General features: G+C 44.8%; 1 protein-coding gene across 11 annotated transcripts in view; it reads right to left on the bottom strand.

Moving 5' to 3' along the window:
- MYO1B (myosin IB) overlaps window positions 1–20,167 on the bottom strand; it is a 173,304-nt gene that overhangs the window by 118,717 nt on the left and 34,420 nt on the right. For 7 of the 11 annotated variants that reach the window (XM_072742206.1, XM_072742207.1, XM_072742205.1 and 4 more), the window contains exon 3: window positions 3,256–3,371. The exons of the other annotated variants lie outside the window; for them this stretch is intronic. In XM_072742206.1, the coding sequence (XP_072598307.1) occupies window positions 3,256–3,371 (116 nt within the window). The remainder of the gene's footprint in view (window positions 1–3,255; window positions 3,372–20,167) is intronic. 11 annotated transcript variants of the gene reach the window in all.

Below are 20,167 nucleotides of genomic sequence, written 5' to 3' on the forward strand. Positions count from 1 at the left end.
GCTCAGGTGGGAGTCTGCTTGCGATTTTCTCTCCCTCTCCTTCAGCCCCTCCTGCCCATGCTCGCTCTCTCTCTCGCTCTCTCTCTCTCTTTCTCTGTCTCGAGGAAAGAAATAATCTCTAAAAAATAAAAATTAAAAAATAAAGGAAGTGGAAAATGTCCCATCACGGAGGAGAAACTGGTAAGAAAGAAAGGGCATGTGAGGAGGCTCAAAATGTGTCCCATACTTCTTATTACGATAATTACACGCATTACTGTTAACAGCAGCTATTCTCCTTTCCCACAAGGCTGTGGTCCGCTGCACACTGAGCACTTTACATACACCAGATAATTACATTATCTACGTATCTACTAGATCTTTACCTCTCACAAAAATCCTAGGAGTTGGGATCCCTGGGTGGCGCTGCGGTTTGGCGCCTGCCTTTGGCCCAGGGCGCGATCCTGGAGACCCGGGATCGGATCCCACGTCAGGCTCCCGGTGCGTGGAGCCTGCTTCTCCCTCTGCCTGTGTCTCTGCCTCTCTCTCTCTCTGTGACTATCATAAATAAATAAAAAAAAAAATTAAAAAAAAAATCCTAGGAGTTAATAATTATTTTCCCATTGAACAGAGCAGATTGTTTAATTTCTGAGTCTAGGGTGTTTTTCAAGTCATTTGCTCAAGATTACACAGCTTGCAAGCAGAAGAGCTGGGACTCAAGCCCAGGTCCTGTTCACTATATTCTCAGCATTAAGGTATTACTCTGAGGTGCTAAGAATCTCGGGGTGAGCCGGCGGAGGTGAGGCCGACGGGAATACCATAATCTCATAAAGCACCGTTAAATTGTAACTGTGGCAAGGGCAATGATCTGACCTTGGCTGGGAGGGGTGAGGGACGGTCCTTCCCTGAGTAGCTCCAATGCAACCTGAGAACCAAAGGAAGAACCGAAGTTGCCATGGGGAGAAGGGAGGGAAAAGCATTCTGGGCAGAGGGCACGGAATGTGCAAACACAACCCGGTGGGAAGGCGGGCGATGAGGGCGTAAAGAGCAGAGACGGGAAGGCAGGTGTGATACAAATCTAGCAAATGCAGATTCAATAAGTAAACCTGGACCTTGGGCCACCCACCCCACACACAGCGTTTTACAGACCACGCTAAAAGGTTTTTGTCACCTAACTCAATCTAATAAACATTCATTGAGTTTAAAATATATATTTTTTTAAAAAATTAAAAAAATAAATTAAAAAAATAAAAAATGTATATTTTTGTCTGTATTCTAAGCACACTGGAAATTCATTTTACAGCTAATCATAGCTCTTGTCCTTAGGAAGTAAGGGGTGTAAACCAGGGTGGTGATGCCATACAGACTCTTAGAAATCTTTCAGGGGTGGGGGTAAAAATAGGTATTACAGAGCACGGACTTTGGCGTTCTAGAATAGATCTGATATAGATCTAAACGTCCCCGAACAGGAGATTAAAGCTGCAAACGGGAGAATGACATGCAGTCTCTGGGACAGACTGAGGCACAGCTAGGGCAGCCGCAGAGGGCCTGGGGTATGTTTGAAAGTGCACAGTCAGAGGCCCCACCACGAAAAAGGCAGATGACTGTTTTCACAGCCTGGCTCCCCACCCAGGAGCTGCGTGGCTGTGGGAAAATTCCCCCATTTGTAACACGACCTACCTCACAGAATTATTTTGAGAATAAAATGAGTTATCACCCACGTAAAGCACTGAGAGCAGTACTTGCACAGAATAAGTACTCAATAAGTACAAACCACTCTCATAGGAAGGCTACCTGCATAAAGATCACCATTTGCTATCAGCAGTTAAGGAAAGGGAAATATTTATAAATATACAAACCAAGATAACCTGTTCTCATACTCACACATACAAAAGAATCAACTGGAAAGCTTGTGAAAAATGTAGATTCCTGGCTTGGGAGAGGTAAGGCCTACAAAACTAGGTATTTCACAAGCTCCTGCAGGGTTCTAATATCCCTGATCCAAGTATATTACTTTGGGAAGCACGGTTTCAAGGCCTAGAATTTAAAATAAATACTCGGGGATCCCTGGGTGGCTCAGTGGTTTCACACCTGCCTCTGGCCCAGGGCGCAATCCTGGAGTCCCAGGATCGAGTCCCACATCGGGCTCCCGGCATGGAGCCTGCTTCTCCCTCTGCCTGTGTCTTTGCCTCTCTCTCTCTCTCTCTCTCTGTCTATCATAAATAAATAAATCTTTTAAAAAAATCTTCCTTTAAAAAAATAAAATACTCAGTCATCAAATAAAGTATTTCAATGACAGGGGCTTAACTACGGGGATAACTTCATAAAACAAATTTCAACATTTTATTTTCCTCCGGGCAAAATGAAACAAGAGGACTTGCAACATCTACTGCTTCTAGAAGAAAACAGAATAATCGCGATCCACTTGATGGGCAAAATATTTAGCTTTTAACAACCATTTTCAGGAATTACTTAAATATTTAGTGCCAAACAGTCCAAAGGTGTCACTATGTGCTATCTTATCAGGAGAAACATCCAAGACTGTGGTATATATATGCTTTAATTACTAGATTTTTTTTCTATCAAAATTAATCGAGCCCATAGATCATCTTCAAACATACAGAGAAAGTTCTTTTCTGCTAGACCACACCTAAAACTACAGACTCTGTTACCTTAGCTCAGGGGTCTCCAACCTTGGCGCTATGTAATTATGGTAGGTTGTTATTTACAGGAATTCTTTACACTAACAAGAGACCTTCAGAAAAAATCAAACACGTGGCTAGCTTCAGGGAAGGTGAAACCATTGGCCTAATGCACATGTCTGGCGAACACCGTCAATGTCTGTGAAGACCATAAACTGAAGGTATTATTCATTCTTTTTTGCTCAAAAACCATTACGCAACCCAACACTTGGGATCTTTCTTAACCCAACCCACTGAAAATGCTGCTTGGGCTCTTTAAAAGAATAAACAATGTACATTCTTGTTTTATTTGCAAAAATAATTAGCAGCAGCTGCTACTTACACAGAACTCGTAACAGAACATATTTTACATAGTGAACCCAAATATTTCAGAACTTACAGAACTGACGCCAAACGGAGTACCCTGCCTTTTGGAAATTTAAAAGAAGGCACAACAATTAACTTTCACATTCCTTCGTCTAATTTTAAAAAATGACGAAAACATTTTCCCGAGACTCAAAGGAAACAGCTGGACACATCTGTCAACTACACGTCTCTGCAGTGAAAGAGAAACTTACTGCTCTAATACCACACTTACATGTGAGGGCTCAGTTCATAAAAATTTCTATTCCTGTAATCTTCTACTTTCTCTGGTGAATAAATGGGCAACGACCGGTATGGGTTAACGGATATGACCACACTTCCAATGTACGTCTGCAAAAGAAAGAACAAAAAAAAAAGATCCTCATTATCACACAGGATGTATTTTAACAGCTTAAATCTCAGGGTCTCTCAGTTTCATCCTTTTAGAAACAAAACTGGTTCTCCGGCTGGACCATTCCTACTTTTCAGGGATACTTAAGAGCTCTGAAGACAGATGATCAAAGAAGGTTTCTTCATTTTGCTGATAAATGGAAGGCACAGATGTATACATTGAAAATACCTTTCAAAATAAATCTCTAACTCCTAACTCTGGGAAACAAACTGGGGGGGGGGGGGGTGGAAAGGGAGAAGGGTGGGGGGTGGGGTGACTGGGTGACGGGCACTGAGTGGGGCACTTGATGGGATGAGCACTGGGTGCTATTCTATATGTTGGCAAATTGAACACCAATAAAAAATAAATTTATAAAAAAAAACCAAAAAACTCCAATACTCAGTTGTAGGACTTGGATATGTGACCTCTATATGGCATCAATCCATTTGTGTTAATTATGACAATGTGAATAAATTGTTAAGTTCCTTAAAATCCTTATCTTAAAAAAAATAAAAATAAAAAAATAAATCTCTAGATTAACGTGTGATCCCGAATAAGAGTCCCCCACAGTCCTGTCATGCTTGCCAAAATATTTGTCACCAACCACAGCTAATTTTGAGCAACAGCTATGCTGTCCCTTATTCCAGTTAAAACTGGTGTCTCCTCCTCTCCTCTTTATCCTCCACTGTAACTCAGGACTTCCCTCCTCCTGAACCACAGCCATACCTATCAACTAGGGCCTCACTTTCGGGCTGCTCTTGCACTAGCCCATCCACCTGTCCTATGGGCTCAGACGGCGTGCAGCCCGCATCGGGGCCATGGTTACCCCTGGGCATTCAAACAACAGACTTCAATAGTCTAGCTCACACACTGCAACATCAGAATTTAAATATACTTTTTATTTATTTTTTTTTTTTTTTAGATTTATTTATTTATTTATGATAGACATAGAGAGAGAGAGCACAGAAAGGGCAGAGACACAGGAGGAGGGAGAAGCAGGCTCCATGCAGGGAGCCCGATGCGGAACTCGATCCCGGGACTCCAGGATCACACCCCGGGGCCAAAGGCAGGCGCCAAACCGCTGAGCCACCCAGGGATCCCCTAAATGTACTTTTTAAAGGGATTCCTGGGTGGCGCAGTGGTTTGGCGCCTGCCTTTGGCCCAGGGCGCGATCCTGGAGACCTGGGATGGAGTCCCACGTCGGGCTCCTGGTGCATGGAGCCTGCTTCTCCCTCTCCCTCTGCCTATGTCTCTGCCTCTCTCTCTCTGTGTGACTATCATAAATTAAAAAAAAATTTTTTTTTAAATAAAGGAGAGTACATTTAATGTCAAATTTAAATTTAATGTGGAATTTAAATGTATTTTGGAGGGAATCAGTACTGTATTTTAGGAGACCTTATCCCTCTCACACTACAAACTGCGCTATTATTAATCATCCCTTCCATTTTGATCTGGATTCCGGGCAGCAGGAGTAGTTTGGTTCAGTTCGTTCTGTACAGAGACCAGCACAAAGCCACGAGCAAGAGTCACGGAACTGGAACTCATTTTACCGGCTTCATTTTTCCTTTCAGTTTCAACATCATGGGCCTGGGGGCGGGTGGGGAGGTGGGGGATGAAGACACTAACAAAAATATGTAAGTAATAAAAATTATTTTAAGAAAAAAGGTAAAAGAAAAAAGGGGGGAAAGTCAGCTCTAACTTCCCCCATCTTTCCAATGTCATGTAACAGAAGGTGGCATTTTTAGAGCAACCGATTTTTCCGGTATTGCCACCACTGGATTCAAGATTGTCAGCTCTTTGCATAAATTGAACAGAACAGAAAACAGAACAGTATGGATGTTCTGATTTCTTTCTGTCATAGATCACAATTATTTGAATTACTAAAGACTTCTCCCCCAACCCAGAAAACTAAACAGGTCATTTCTACACATACTTTTTTTATCCTCTCAAGCACAGACAAGACCACTGTGGTGAAAGAAAACTGTTCCCACGAAGTTTTCTACATTTATTTCTGACATTCTATCACTAAAAACGATTAATCTGGCCTGACAAGAGAGGACTCCCAAGTTTTCTAACTTTTCCCATTTTCAAGCAGGTTTCTTCACACTCCAACCTACCTAGCAAGTAGATGGGAGATGTTGGAGACTGGGTGAGTGTCTCAATCGCTTCTAACTAATATACTAGAATTATTGGGGGGCTCAGCGGTTTAGCGTCTCCTTCAGCCCAGGGCATGACCCCAGGGGTCCCGGGATCGAGTCCCACATCGGGCTCCCTGCAGAGAGCCTGCTTCTCCCTCTGCCTCTGTCTCTGCCTCTCTCTCTGTGTGTCTCATGAATAAATAAATACAATCTTTAGAGAAAAAAAAAGAATTATTAGCTACACTGGTAGATACGAAAATGTAATGACTGGTTATTCTTTTAATATCTGTTGATTAAAAGAGTGGCCTTCTTCCGTAGAAAAATACATGACTCTCCTTTTTTTTAAGGTAGTTTCTAGAACACAATGATTGAAACAGATATTTGCTGTTGGCAGACAAACCAATGATCAAGTTGTTCTTTAATGCCAAACTTCACGGTGGCTAAATTCTTGATAAAAATCTGCCTCGGTAGCATTCTTAAATAGTGAACAACTCTGCTGCCTCAAACTCAAAATCAAAAGCCACACTACCGGATTACAAGTTGCTCTTTGTGACTTGCGACTTTCATCACACACGGAATTATGTGTGCTTCTTTTCCCCAGCAATTTCCCTATCACCTCAAAAAGGTGTGGCCCATTAATGATGCCCCATAAATATTTGTTAACTGAATGACTGACATGTCCATGGCCCGTTCATCACTAAAAAAGTGACTCTCCTCTCATTATCCTTCGGTTGAAATATAATAGCAAGTAAACTGTATATAGTGCCTAATATCTTGTTAGACCTATCTGCCATGTGTTGCCACTAAACAAATCTTTAAGCTCTATCCTTCCCCCTCAGGTTCCTACCGTGGGATACTGTTTGCAAAGATGGCTAGGACAATTCCTTCCACTCCTGTAGGCAGACCCCTTTGAATGTGACTTTGCAAGAATATTTTATTCCTCCAACCCTTCAGTTTGGCCTTGTCCATGTAACCTGATCGTCAAATGTCCAATGAGACATTATAAGATGCGACATAAGCAGAGGCTTGAAAAGTACCCGTGGAGGATGAGCCCCTTTTTTGATGGCTGTGGCTGGAAGCCTTGACATGAATGAGGTCGCACCACGTGGACGGCCGCGATGTCCTGAGGGGCATGGCCTGACAACCGTCAGACGTACAAGCGAAGCCATTCTAAGCCATCCAGCCCCGGGCAGGCCACCAGATGCCTCAAGTCAGAGGCAGCATGATCCCAGATGGGACCAGCAGAAGGCACGGCAAGCCAGAGTCAGCATAAATTGCTATCCCGAAGAACTGTGCACAAATAAATGCTTGTTGTTTCAGGCCGCTCACTTGGGGAGCTGGTAAGTCACCCAGCAACAATTACTGGCACCGCAACATAGCTCAATGAGTCAGAAGAGGGGCTGAGCGCGAGCTTTACGAATCTAACAAGGAAACAGTAAAAGAAACTGTGCTATCTCTCCATGTTTCTTTATGTTTATGTTTCAGATACGAATCCTCTGGTCTTGAATTCCTAACTAGGTTTGCCCTCTACCATGACACCTGACCTTTCTGAGTTTCTTCCCTGAACGGTCGATGTGCACTAATAGTCAAAGATTTAAATATTTCCACATTGTGTCAACCGAGTAACTCAAAGCTTCAGTCATAGTCCTCCTCTCTCAGGCTCGAGAGAATTCCCGCCAGCCGCTGACTGGCTGGGTGGAGTTTACAGTTCTACTCGGTAGGCCACTACCCATTCTACGTTCAGGTAACTGCAGCACCAGATCACACCTCCTTCCGGGGGATCCAGGACAATACTGACCAGACAGGCCATGTTTACATCAGTAAACATTTGCACTTACACATGATATACATCATCATCATTATTATTATTTTCTTCACAAGCAACTGTATATTACTTATAGTTGGGTATCTTCTTATCGCATTTATGCTATAAACGAACCCACGAAGTAGCCACTGCCGTTAAGGGGTTGGAGAAAAGACACAGAGTTGCTTAAAGTCCGGAATGTACATGAAAGAGCTGTGTGTCCTTTTTATTCTGAATATGCCCAGTTGAAAAAAAATAATAAAATTTTTTTTAAAAGCTTATAAAAATTTTACAAAAGGGAACAACAAACAGGATTCATCCCTTGCCGCCCACCCCAACCCCCCACCAAAGAGTTCCACTCACTTAGAAGTAGATGTGTCCTGTGTCGAGCACTCTGGAGCTCAGACGGCGCCAGGACCAGCAGCGCCCACAGAAAGGCCTCCGGAGGCTTAGTTCATTTCCCAGCAGGCCACTTAGGTGACGGGGCTCACAATCCAACCTTGTCGCTGTACCCCAAAGAACTCAGAGGAACGTCTACTAGAATCCAGAGGATGTTTTTCCCATTAAGCTAATTACACTGAAAGGGACTCCTTCCACATGATGGCCAAGACTCTCTACCAATGAGGTTCTATCTACCTTCTCCAACAGAGACAGGCCTGGCTCTCATTATCCTCGTAGGTCTGTATGTATTTGCTCTATGATGTACTTAATGTACTCGGTGTAACCAACCTCCTAACCACCTCGGCCACTTCCTGGCTCACCACCTCCATGCTCCCACCCCTGGGCACCCCCAAGTACTCAGGCGATGACACGGGAAAAGCCCCCTTTAGTCCCACTGCCCTGTGGGACCAGGAGGGGAAAAGGATGTGGAGGGGTGAAGAGGGGAAGGTATGGGGAGAGAGAAGTGGAGCAAGGGGGAGGGAACAGGGAGGAAAAAAAGAGAAGAGAAAGAGGACAAGCTCTACCTTTTTGCAAATGGCACATTTGATTAGCAACTTTATCTTTTACTTCTCAAGGGCAGACATTAAATCAAGAATGTACAAACATTCCTAAGTCAAAACAATCTCCGTCTTCATATTTCAGATATCTGTAGCATTCCAGAGCAGATGCCTTGTGAATAACCAAGTAATACTTGAGTGTTCCTATTGTGATCACAGTGAAGACTGAAGTCTTTCCTGGAGGAGGTGCCTCCAGCAGTTCAGAAACGAGAAGAAAAGCCCCTGATACATACCACCCAAAGACCAGGCGTTCGCATCTTTTAAAGTCTCCCCAGTTGTGGCTCAGTCCCCTTCAGCTCTGGTCATGATCCTCAGGAGCCCTGGGTCGGGCTCCCTGCTCAGGGGGGAGGTCTGCTTCTCTCTCTGGCCCGTGCCCCCCACCTGGCCCCAGGTTGGGCTTTCTCTTGCTATCTCTCTCTTTCAAATAGATAAATAAAATCTTGAAAAAAAAAAAAACCTGTTTTTTTTAAGTCTCCCCAGATAAAGTCATGTGTAACCAGAGGTGAAAACCACCGCTTGTGGTCTTCACCTTCAAGACCCACAAAACCGTGTTTCATTCTCGATGGCAATAACCATAACAGTGTCACTGTTGACCTGTCTTCTGACTCTCCTCTTTAAATATGCCTCTGTAATTAATTCTGTAAACATTTCAAAAACGAGAGAAAATCCTCCTAGGCTTGCTTACTTTCACTTTAGCCACATCTCTAATAAACTTGGCACATGGTATCTCATCTCAGCACATACAGAGAAACAGCAGCAACGTGTCTAAATTGGGGCCCTCCTGCAGCCGTGTATTTCAAATGTTTGACTCATTGTAAGAAATTTTCATCACAATGAAGTATGTGTGTATATTTACATACACATACACACATATATGAAAACAAGACTTTCACAAAACCTTAAATACTCTTACCATGTGTGATAGACTGATGGGATTTGTTCAATTCTATTCGTTACAAACTTTTTTAAAACTGCTGGTCCTAACCCATCAAATGGCTTCCATCACCCGTTAATTAGTAAGTTGAAACTTGTAGTTTAAAAAATACTGCTACAAAGCACTTCCTAACCTTTTTTTTCGTTGTAGATCCCTTCGAAATGCCAGTGAAAGCTATGAAACTTCTCCCCAGAAAAAACACACATATAATAAGCACGTAAAAGTTCACATACAGTTGATACACCAGGTTAAGAAGTCCTCCTACCCTAAAGGAAGAAAGGATGGCCACAAATGTTAAAAGGAAAAGAGACAGAGGGAAAGAGAAGCAAAGAAAGAAAGAAAAGGAGTAGGAAAAATATCAAAATAATTTGATCAAAATATCAAAATAATTTTGAAAGCCTAAAAATGAAGAGCTGGTTAGGCCCAGCCCAACTGGCGCCGGGTGCTTTTTCACGTCGCACCGTGTTAGGACACAGCAGGACGACCGATTGAAGGCTGAAACGAGGGCAGTATTCTGGTTTTGACGACAAGGCTTTACACAATACGTTTTGGAAAGACGTCTAACCAAAGTAACTTTTTCCAAGTTAAATAACGAAGCACAGTGTGGATGTTTTTCAAGTCTCAATTATGTGGAACTGTACACACGTTCCTCCGCGATGCTACATGAATGGAGCTTTGCAAACACACACAGGAAAGTCAGGACAGTTTTACATCTTTCATATCAGTGTTCTTCCCAGGGCAACATTAAGATCCTTAGAAGCCCTAAATTCTAAGAGTTTACATTTCAATTCGCCATATAAAATAGAAAATAAAATCGTACCTAAACCATAAATGCACATATGGAAATCCTACAATGACTCGTTCTCACCATCAGGGCGACTCTGATGATTCTTTTCAGTATGAAATTTCTTCCAAAACATATTTTTAAAGTCTCTGCTTTGCTGGGGCTCTAACGAGGCACCCCATCTGCCTACCTACCAGCTTCCTTATTTTCTTCAGAATGAATTTCAGTTATTTACCATCTCCACAGTTCCTTGAAAACTCATCCCCAAACCTATTAAATTGCTGGCACAGGGGCTCCCGGGCGGCCCAGTCGGTTCACAGTCTGTGTTCAGCTCAGGTTGTAATCTCAGGGTGCTGGGACCCAGCCCAGAGTCGGGCTCCCTGCTTGGTGGAGGGTAGGGGGAGGCTGCTTCTCCTTCTCCCTCTCCCTCTGCCCCTACCCCCCATCTGTGCTCACTCTCGCACTTTTTTATTTTCAATAAAATCTAAAAAAAAAAAAAGAGAGAGAGAGAGAGAGAGAAAAGTGCTGGCATAACATATGATGCACTGAAACACCTTTTTAATAAGCTTCTCCTCAATCTCCATGAGACGGACGTGACTTCTCCGTCTTAATGTCCGTAGCATGGAGCACAGTAAGCGGTGCGGCCACATTACAGGAGGAGGAGCCAAGACGAGGAGCCAAGGGTCCACTGTCTTTGCATCAGAGCACACAATCCAGGCTATTTGTTAGGCTCGCGAAGCTCAGGGGACAGTGGCCAAGCAGAATGCCTGATCATAGAAACCCATGTCGCCCGATGCCTCCCCAGGGCACCGTCACCTCCGTACGCTGGAGGGCCCCCGCGTGGGCACGAGCCTCCCTGGACGGGAGTGCTGAGACCCTGATACCACCAGGGATAGACACAACAGGCAGAGGAGGAAACGATCTCGTTACAGGGGACACTGTTCACGGCAATGGAGAGGATTTGATTTTTAGTGTTTGTCCCAGCGCACAAAGCGTGTGCCTCCGTCGTGAGGAAGCGCGGGACGCTGTGTAATAATCACCCTTCGGCGTCAGAGAACCTGCCAGGAGAGCGCCAAGGCGAGGGCGAGGTTTAATGGAGCGTCTTACCGAAGCGGACCGTGGAGCCTAAAACGGCCCCAAGGAAGGACCAGGGAACGCAGAGGACGCGTCCAAACCCCGGGCTCCCGGGCGCGTTGCTCCAGGCCGCTTCCACCTGCCGTGACAGCAGCCCCCACGAGGGCGACTCGGGCCCAGGGGAAACCTGGCCGTGACAACCTCACGACCGGCCACGGAGGAAGCAAGCGGCGCGGTACCAGGTGCCTTCGTTGGGCCATCGGGCCCCCGCGGTGGGCCCGGCGCCTGTGCTGCCAGCGGCCCGGGCTGGGGGACGCGACGACCCACAACGTATGACCGCGGAGCCAGCGGCCACCAACAGGTGAAGTCAGGTTCCAGGGATCCCCAGTTAGATGAGTGGTTAGTGCTCTCACTGCCTGGGCGGGCGGGGTCTGGGCCTCCAGGAGGGCACGGCCGGGGACACCGGGAAGGCGACACCGGCACCAGGAAGTCGGAGGAGCTGGCGGCCGGGAGGCGGGCGTGGCCGCAGAATAAGGCGCTCCGGAGAGGGCGCCAGATGAGACAACTCGGGGGCTGGGCAACGCTGCACTGCGCTCCTCTTTTGTTTTTAGATTTGACTAAGACACTTGGATCCTTCAAAAAACATTTTTTTTCAAGATTTTATTTTTTTAATAATAAATTTATTTTTTATTGGTGTTCAATTTGCCAACATACAGAATAACTCCCAGTGCTCATCCCGTCAAGTGCCCCCTCGGTGCCCGCCACCCAGTCACCCCCACCCCCCGCCCACCTCCCCCTCCAGCCCCCCTAGTTCGTTTCCCAGAGTCAGGAGTCTTCATGTTCTGTCTCCCTTTCTGATATTTCCCACACATTTCTTCTCCCTTCCCCTCAAGATTTTATTTATTTATTTGACACACACACACACACACACAGAGAGAGAGAGCACACGCAGGGGGAGCAGCAGAGGAAGAGGAGTAAGTAGCAGGCTCCCCGCTGCGCAGGGGACCCAATGCAGGGCTTGATCCCAGGACCCTGGATCATGACCCAAGCCAGAGGCAGAGACGCTTAACAGACTGAGCCACCCGGCGTCTCCCCCCGACAACGTTTTAAGTACGAACGAGACTCAGAAGGGTCATGGGCACGCCCAGGTTCAGCGCAGCATCGTTCCCCACAGCGAAGGGCGGAAGCTGCCCAAGTGTCCATGACGCAGGGACACAGGAACAGCACGAGGTCCACAGAGACAATGAGATATGGTCCTAAAAAGGAAGACGGGGCACAAAGGCCCGCCCACCTCTATTTCAAAGACGGGAATGAGACGCTTTGCCTAGAGCGAAGACCGCCCGTGAGTAAGAGCCCACAAAACAAGACCAGGATCAGCTGCAGGGAGCCTCAAATGTCGGGGTGAGGAGACTGAGGCCATCCAGCCTGAGAGCAGCTCAGCTCAGCAGAGTCGGCGTGTGTATTCCCCCCCCCCCCCCGGGAGTTTAGCGCCACCTGCAGCCCAGGGTGTGATCCTGGAGACCCTGGATCGAGTCCCACGTCGGGCTCCCTGCATGGAGCCTGCTTCTCCCTCTGCCTGTGTCTCTGCCTCTCTCTCTCCTTCTCTGTCTCTCATGAATAAATAAATAAAATATTAAAGAAAAAAACAGGGACACGTGGTGACTCAGTTGGTTAAGCGTCTGACTCTTGGTTCCACCTCAAGTCACGATCTCAGGGTCGTGAGACGGAGCCCCGCGCGAGGCCCCACAGAGTGGGGAGTGGGCTAGGGGTTCTCCTCTGCCCCCGTGCACACACTCACATGCTCGCTCATGCTCACTCTCTCTAATAAATAAAACTTCAAGAAAAAAAAAAAGTCTGTGCATGGGGTGAGGCGGTTAGATGCTGAGACAGGCTGACTTAAGTGCTCTGGAGCTCTTCACTCAGATTCTATGTCATCCAGAATTTCATGCTTCTAATGCATTTGAAATACTGTGTAAACCTTGGTTCCAAGCTATCTGGCTAAGTTTTTCAGTTTTGTGTGACCCTGGGTAATACACTTAACCTCTCCAAACCCCTGTTTGCTCATCAGGCCAAGGAGGAGGACACGGTTTCCTTCCTGGTCTCATTCTGAGGATTCAATGAGATTCTGCGTTAAAGCACGAAACACAGCACCTGACACACGGCGACTGGCCTATAATAGGACCTCTCATGATAACAGAAACCCACAGCTTGGCCCTGCTGCCAGCAGCTGGTCCTTGTAAACAGCCAAGTCAGGACTCGAAAGCCTATGACCTCACTAATACGTCAGCAAAACTCATAAAGGAGTCCTGCAGTGCCCAAGTCTTACAGAATGGTCTTTGTATACAGGGACTTGAAGAGTTCTCAAATGAGCACATGAGGCACATCTTAACAAAACTAACATTAAAAGCCCAGGATCCCGAGAAAGTAATTATACAAGACAAGCTGATGTCTTGTCATTTCTTCAGAAATGACAACACACTATGCACTTCGTGAGGAGGAATTTACCCTCTTCTTGGGTCTCAGATCCTGGGAATCGGATCACAAGACATCAAGACCTTATGTGCCACAGTGCTTTTAATTAGACATTTGTAAGATTTCCCAGATTCCCTCAAAGAGGACGTTTGTCTTACTTGTTTTCTTAATATCACGGTTTGGTCTAGCAAACACTTTGCTTTTTTTATTTTTTTTTATTTTTTTATTTTTTTTTTTAGATACAGTTCAAAATTGTGAAAAACTGCCTGAGTGAAAAAATTATAAATGTAAGGTCAATAACCAGTGTAGCCCACCTACTATCTGGGTCTTCTGGCCAACACAGCCTCATTCATGTGTGTACCTCGTACCTCGCATACCCAGTCTAAGAACATATTTGTGATACACGTGGAAGCTTTATATAACTCATACTAATAATAGCCTATTTTCACAGAGGAAGAAACTGAAGGCATTCAAAAGTCTTAAAAACTTGCCCAAGGTTTCACCATTAGAGGTGGAGATAGTTTCATGCCAAACTCTACACCAAAGTCTATGACATTAGAACAGAGATTTGGTCAGACTCTTTCAGCTGCTCAGCACAAAGATGCTGTGAAGTTACATCAAGTACTGAGTTTTACTGTACTAACCGCTCAAGAACCCCTCAGCAAAACCTATCACCAAGCTACGAGAAAAGCTGGGACCCAAGAGTGAGCATGGGTGCAAGGTAGCATTACACCAAGGCCAACACAAGTTAGGGAAGGCTTCCTGTCCAGTGCCACTACCAATGTGCCCATCCCCTGCTCACGTTTCTGCTTCTTCTGAGCCTCCTACTAACTGGTTTTCTCACTTTCTACTCCATAGCTGTTCTACGTCAAAGATGCTAATTCATAGTTTCTGCCTTGCAACGTGGCCCATCCTGGCCTTACAACGTCATGACTACCAGCATCTGCTTTCATGGATATTTTATTTTTTCCATATTTCTCGATTCAAAGTGTGAGGGAAGAAATGAGCCCTGTTCATATCTCTGCCGTGCCATAAGTCATTGACCTTAGATCGGGAGCCCACATAGGCCAGGAGTCACAGAAACCATGGCTACCAAGGGAGGCCAGCAAGCTGGTCAGACATGGTCCAAGGCCTGACTAAACTACCATCATATTATAATCCTTTATTCCTGTGCTGCCAGTCATTTCAGACTATAAATTAAAGAACTATATATGAGTCCTATGCCACGCTAAAATACTGGCTAAAAATATCACCTCGGGCGGCCTTTATTTTAGAGCACTGTAACATAATACTATATTATCTTTGTTGAGATAAACTATAATGAGACAAGTATTTCCAAATATGCCTTGTTCTCCAGACCTAATAAAACTCTCTTAACTAAGGTACAGAGTGGGCCTGTGTTATAGGTGTACTACTAGCTGAAAATAGTATTTATGGCTAATTGGGGTGGTAAATCCAACAAAAAAGAAATCTGTTTGATGAATAGCAAAGAGGAAGGGAGGTAGGGAAAAGGAGGGGGAAGAGAGTAGGAGGCAGGGAGGAAAAGAAAGAGTTGGGGGAGGACAGAAAGAGAAAAATGGTAATTACAAGGAAATCTCAGGGCCCGAAACCTTGAAGAAAAGTCATTTTGGGTTACCAAGTTTTTCAGATGGTCATAGCACCTGCCAGGTACTCCACGCCTACTATGTGCCAGGCAGGTACCAAGCTAAGAGGCCCCTTAACCTCCATCACGACTCAACAAGATAAGCATCACGAAAACCATTGTGTGGATGAGAAAACTGACTCTCAACTACTCATAATGGTAGCAGTGGTTGTGAGTGGCCAACCTTAGGTCTATGTGCCAAAGGCCTGTGTCACATTGCATTTCAGCCTCCATCCCCCAACCCCAAAACATGGAATCAAAATAGCCTCTCTGCAGAAATTAGGATCGCCATTAATACAGATCTGTGCTATAGATATAACAGCAGAAATAGATGGGGGGGGGCAGGGAGGGGCTGAATTGGTCACGTGACCGGCCACATGTCCCCTGTGCTGATTAGCTTCTCCTCTACTTCGTGCTCATAAAGGTGAAAGACTACATACAGCTGTCCATCTCCTCCATCCACTGAACATGATGAAAAACAATCTCCTCCCAAGATCTTCTCCCACCTTCCAGAGGGGGAAACATCATCCCAACACTCACGATTGCTTTTCTTTGACTAGTGAGTGCCTAAGCCTTTAGAACTGAACACACACCCCCCACACTAGTCACCCTAGTTCATGGCACTGCACTGTTGACTGCTAACTCAACATGTGGCAGGAATGCTGATTATCATTTCAATTATGTGTCCGGATTGCTGAGGCTGCCTGGTTCCAAAGCTGTAATTCCTCAATAGCACACTTAATTATTTGGAAGAGCACACTGCAGACAGTGAATACTTGCATGTCAGTGCTATCACTGAGTGCTCATAGCAACCGTGTACAGTCAACAGGACTAGTATTAAGAGCATGAACTCTGGAGCCGGGCTTCCTGGGTGTGAATCCCAGCTTTATCACGTACTTGCCCTGTGACCCTGGACAACTTACTTAGTCTTTCTGAGCCTCAGCTTCCTTATAGTAAAATGAAGATAATTTAAAAACCTACAATGTGTAGGACTTTAGTAAAAATTAAATGAACAAATATATGTAAAGCTTAGAATAGCACACGGTACCAATCAGGCTTAATAAATGTTAGTTGTTACCATTTATCATTTTATTAATAAATGGTGTCTAAGGAGTTAGAGCACTTGCCTTAGGTCTCACAGACAGTAAGTGGCAGAGCCAGGACAAGTAACCACTAAATTGCCATCCAAAGATGACACCACTGCAGATCTGAGGTCAGGCCTTAATTTCCTCCAAATCAAACTTCGAATATGGCTCTGCCCAGAACATTTAAATTAATATATTCTAAGTATTATACGAACGTTTCAAGTACTGCACAGTGCCTGCATGACGAGCCCACTCTCTAAGCTTGGTAAATAACAGATAGAGATTGCCCATTTTCCAAGGTCTAAGAGGAAGAAAATTTTCCAATCACCAAAGGTTTTAATAGCGCCTAGGCAGGTTGAAACTGGGGAGTTATCACCAAAAATGATTATTTGGAAAAATGTTATTAAAACTGTCCAAGAGAGATTATGCTCAGAAATTAGACACAACATTTCTCTTCAGCCTTGCGATTGCTTTTCACCAGCTTTATCCAGCCTTCTGACGAGGTCTCGGCTCCAAACACCGAAGCTACACTCTGGGAAACAAACACTATGTATTCCTCACGTCTCCTGAAAGGTCCACCTTCTCAGTGAGCCCGAGAGGCAGAGTCTGCTCGTGGTGAATCACTAGTACACTACCAAGTCTAGGTGTTTCGTGTCACCAGGTCAGGGAATCCCTCTCCTTCCCCTACTTGGTCTAGCTGGGATGGGCAGTGACAGTAAACATGGTTCTTTTTCTTCACTAAAACATTTATGCATTTTGGATTTTCTGGATAAAGACCCATCCTCTTCCTACTTCCAACTCCAGAAAAAAATCTGAACTGAAAAAAAAAAATCTGAACTGTTCATGAAGCTAACATAATCTGGAAAATGATCATGTTATTTTCTTTCACTCTCTTAACTACTATTACTTCTAAAAATGAGACTGGGTACTGGGCTGAGAAAATCACATTTTCAGGTTATGCGTGCCTGGGCCATCTGATTTTTTCCAAAAGCATTTGTTACCTTTGTAGCTTGAAAAAAAAAAAAAGACTTTTTAAAGCAAATTTTAAAAAGAAAAAAAGATAGGAGACTGTCCGGGTAGCAGGAATGACACTAAACCGGATGTCTGAACACCAGCCCTGCTCTTGGCCAACATCCCCATGAACTTGGAAAAAGACCAAGCCTCCCATGAGTCTGGAGACCTAGCCGAACCCCCAATGAGCTTGGTAAAACCCTTGGCAGAGGACCCAGGTAAGCCATGTCCAAACACCTGATCCACAGAGAAATAAGGAGATAAAAAAAAATGTATGTTATTACAAGTTGCAAAGTTTGGGGTAAATCTGTTATGCAGCAATAGAAGACTAATATGTCATCGATGCCAAATTCCCAGGAATGTATCTATACCCATGAGTTATTATATAATGGAAAGTGTTTTTGAAACTTTAAGTAAGTATATAAATGTTAGCTAGTATTATTCGTTTGCTTTGCACTATTTTAAACCAAACAGATTGTGCACTTATAGTTGCATAACTTTGATAAAAGCATCTGATTCCCTCCTTATGGGGATCCTAATTCTAGTACTAACTGCTAAAAATTAAGACAATTTTTACTAGACTTTCAAAGCAGTCGCTTTCATATCTACAATTAGTTTAACTTAAGATCCTAAAATTGGACTAATTCGGCCCTCTCTATGTGGATGATCCCCAACCTAACAATTCAGATAGAAAACAAACTAAATCGACTTGTCAGCACCAAAAATACTTCTTGTCAGAAAACAGACACCTCAGTTCTTTAGTTTCCAAATCTGCCCTGGGCCTTGCTCTTGCCCAAATTGCAGCTTTCCTGTTCCCGAACAGAACCACAGTCCTGACCAGTCACCCTAAAAACAGAATCCCGTCTGGGTGGGTCTCCTGCAGTACGATCCACATGCAATCCTGCCACCATTCCGTCTGGCCGAGGGGTGGGGTGGGGAGGCCGGAAGAAGGTCTGACAAAGGCGGAATGAATACAGAAGAGCAGGGCTCAGTCGTGTCACAACCAACCATTTCCCAACACTGACCCCACACACACTGCTAGACTGAAAGGCACGTCCTGCAACTTGTCCCAGCCGGAACCACCGCCAAGAGGGAGGAATAAAAGCAAACAGAGTCTCTGACCCTCCATGTCACCCCATCAGGTCAACATTCCCTCTATCTACTCTCACCTGATCCTCCTCCATGTTCAACCGAACAGCTCTTCCTGCAAAGATCACATCGTCTGGAACTGCCCCGGGTTTAGAGACTCTCTACCTGGCCACAAATAGGATGATGAACCAACTCAGGGCTTCGGTGAGTTAATCCACCTCAAAGCAAAATGGGATATTCCTCGTGCACTTGAGTATCTCTCATAAAAGCATCTGATTCTATCCTTACAGGGATCCCAATCCTAGTACTAACTCCTAAAAATTAAGAGAGTCTTTACTAGACTTTCAAAGCAGTCTCACTCACAACTGGTTTAGCTTAAGATCCTAAAATTAACCTGATTCAGCCCTCCATATCTGGGTGATCCATGATCTGACAATTCAGATAGGAAACAAACTAAATGTACTTGTCAGTACCAAAAATACTTATTACTCAAAAGGTTGCAAGGAACATATTTGACAAAAGCAAACCCATATGCATTGCAGAACAGAAATAAAACCGTATTACTTTGGAAGCAAATATTTCAACAGAATTTCTCTGAAGTGGATGGACTTCAACTATGTTTCCAGAGTCCCTGCAGCACCTGGTACTCTTCTTGCCATTAGAAGTTCTTCAGAAGGAAGTCCGAGAAGCATGCCTTTGGGTGCTCCTGAAGCCTACACCTCAAATGATGAATGCTTCCCATGGGGCACACCCTCTAGGTATCAACATCCACAAAGCCACTTCATCACAAACTCCCTACCCAGCATGTGATGGGTTTACAGCAGTGACCTCATCAGCATTAATTTCTCCTTCTTTCTCTCCTTTTCCTAACATGTTAATCAATATACCTGGTTGGATATTCACCTACTTACATACAATCCATCTACTCTGGAAGAAAACTGACCCTATCCCAATCCTGGGGTTGGACATCAGTTCCTTAAGCCACCCAGTTCATTCTGGTCCCCAGGCCACAGTCAGTGGTTCAGGGGTATGCGATGAATCAAGTGGTCTACCCAGAGCTTCCAGTTTATTATGACAGGATCACAAGGAATTCTACTTCCAAAGTCAGCTGGCTAGAGATCCAGAAAATCACTAACGGTTATGAATGCTCTGGAAAGTTGATAACTCATTATCTAGAGGCAAACCAGTCCCCTTGTGAGGGCTCTGTGAAGGCAGGGACTATTTCTTCAGATCCTGAGGGTATGGAGGCAAGTGGATAGATGGCAGGATGGAAGAAGAGGGCCCCCGACCCTGAGCAGTGTCCGTCACAAAGGACACTGCCAAGTCTCTAGGGATAGCCAGGATTCACAAGTCCATGCCAAGGTCCTTCCATTCACTGGTCCCCTTATCAACCATGGCTTCTGGACATACAAATGACTGTCCAGTTTTTTCACGTGATGGATCATCGTAGACTATCGCCCACTTTTGCAGGATAAAACTCTAAGACTACAAGAGATTTTCAAAAAAACCTGCACTTTCATTGTCTGGGAAAGAATTTAAAAACAAGGTGAAGTACTAAAAAACTGCATGGCCTCTGGCATCAGGCTAAATAATTCCGCAGCAACCTATGAACAAAACCAAAGCAGGAATATTACCAGAAGAAGAGCCAGGAGCAGATTTATCAAGAGTGGTATACAGGACATAGGGGGTTGCGGAGGTGTAGTAATCAAATTTATTGCACGGTAT

This window comes from Vulpes vulpes, chromosome 16 (assembly GCF_048418805.1).
Source record: "Vulpes vulpes isolate BD-2025 chromosome 16, VulVul3, whole genome shotgun sequence".
Classification (NCBI taxonomy): domain Eukaryota; kingdom Metazoa; phylum Chordata; class Mammalia; order Carnivora; family Canidae; genus Vulpes; species Vulpes vulpes.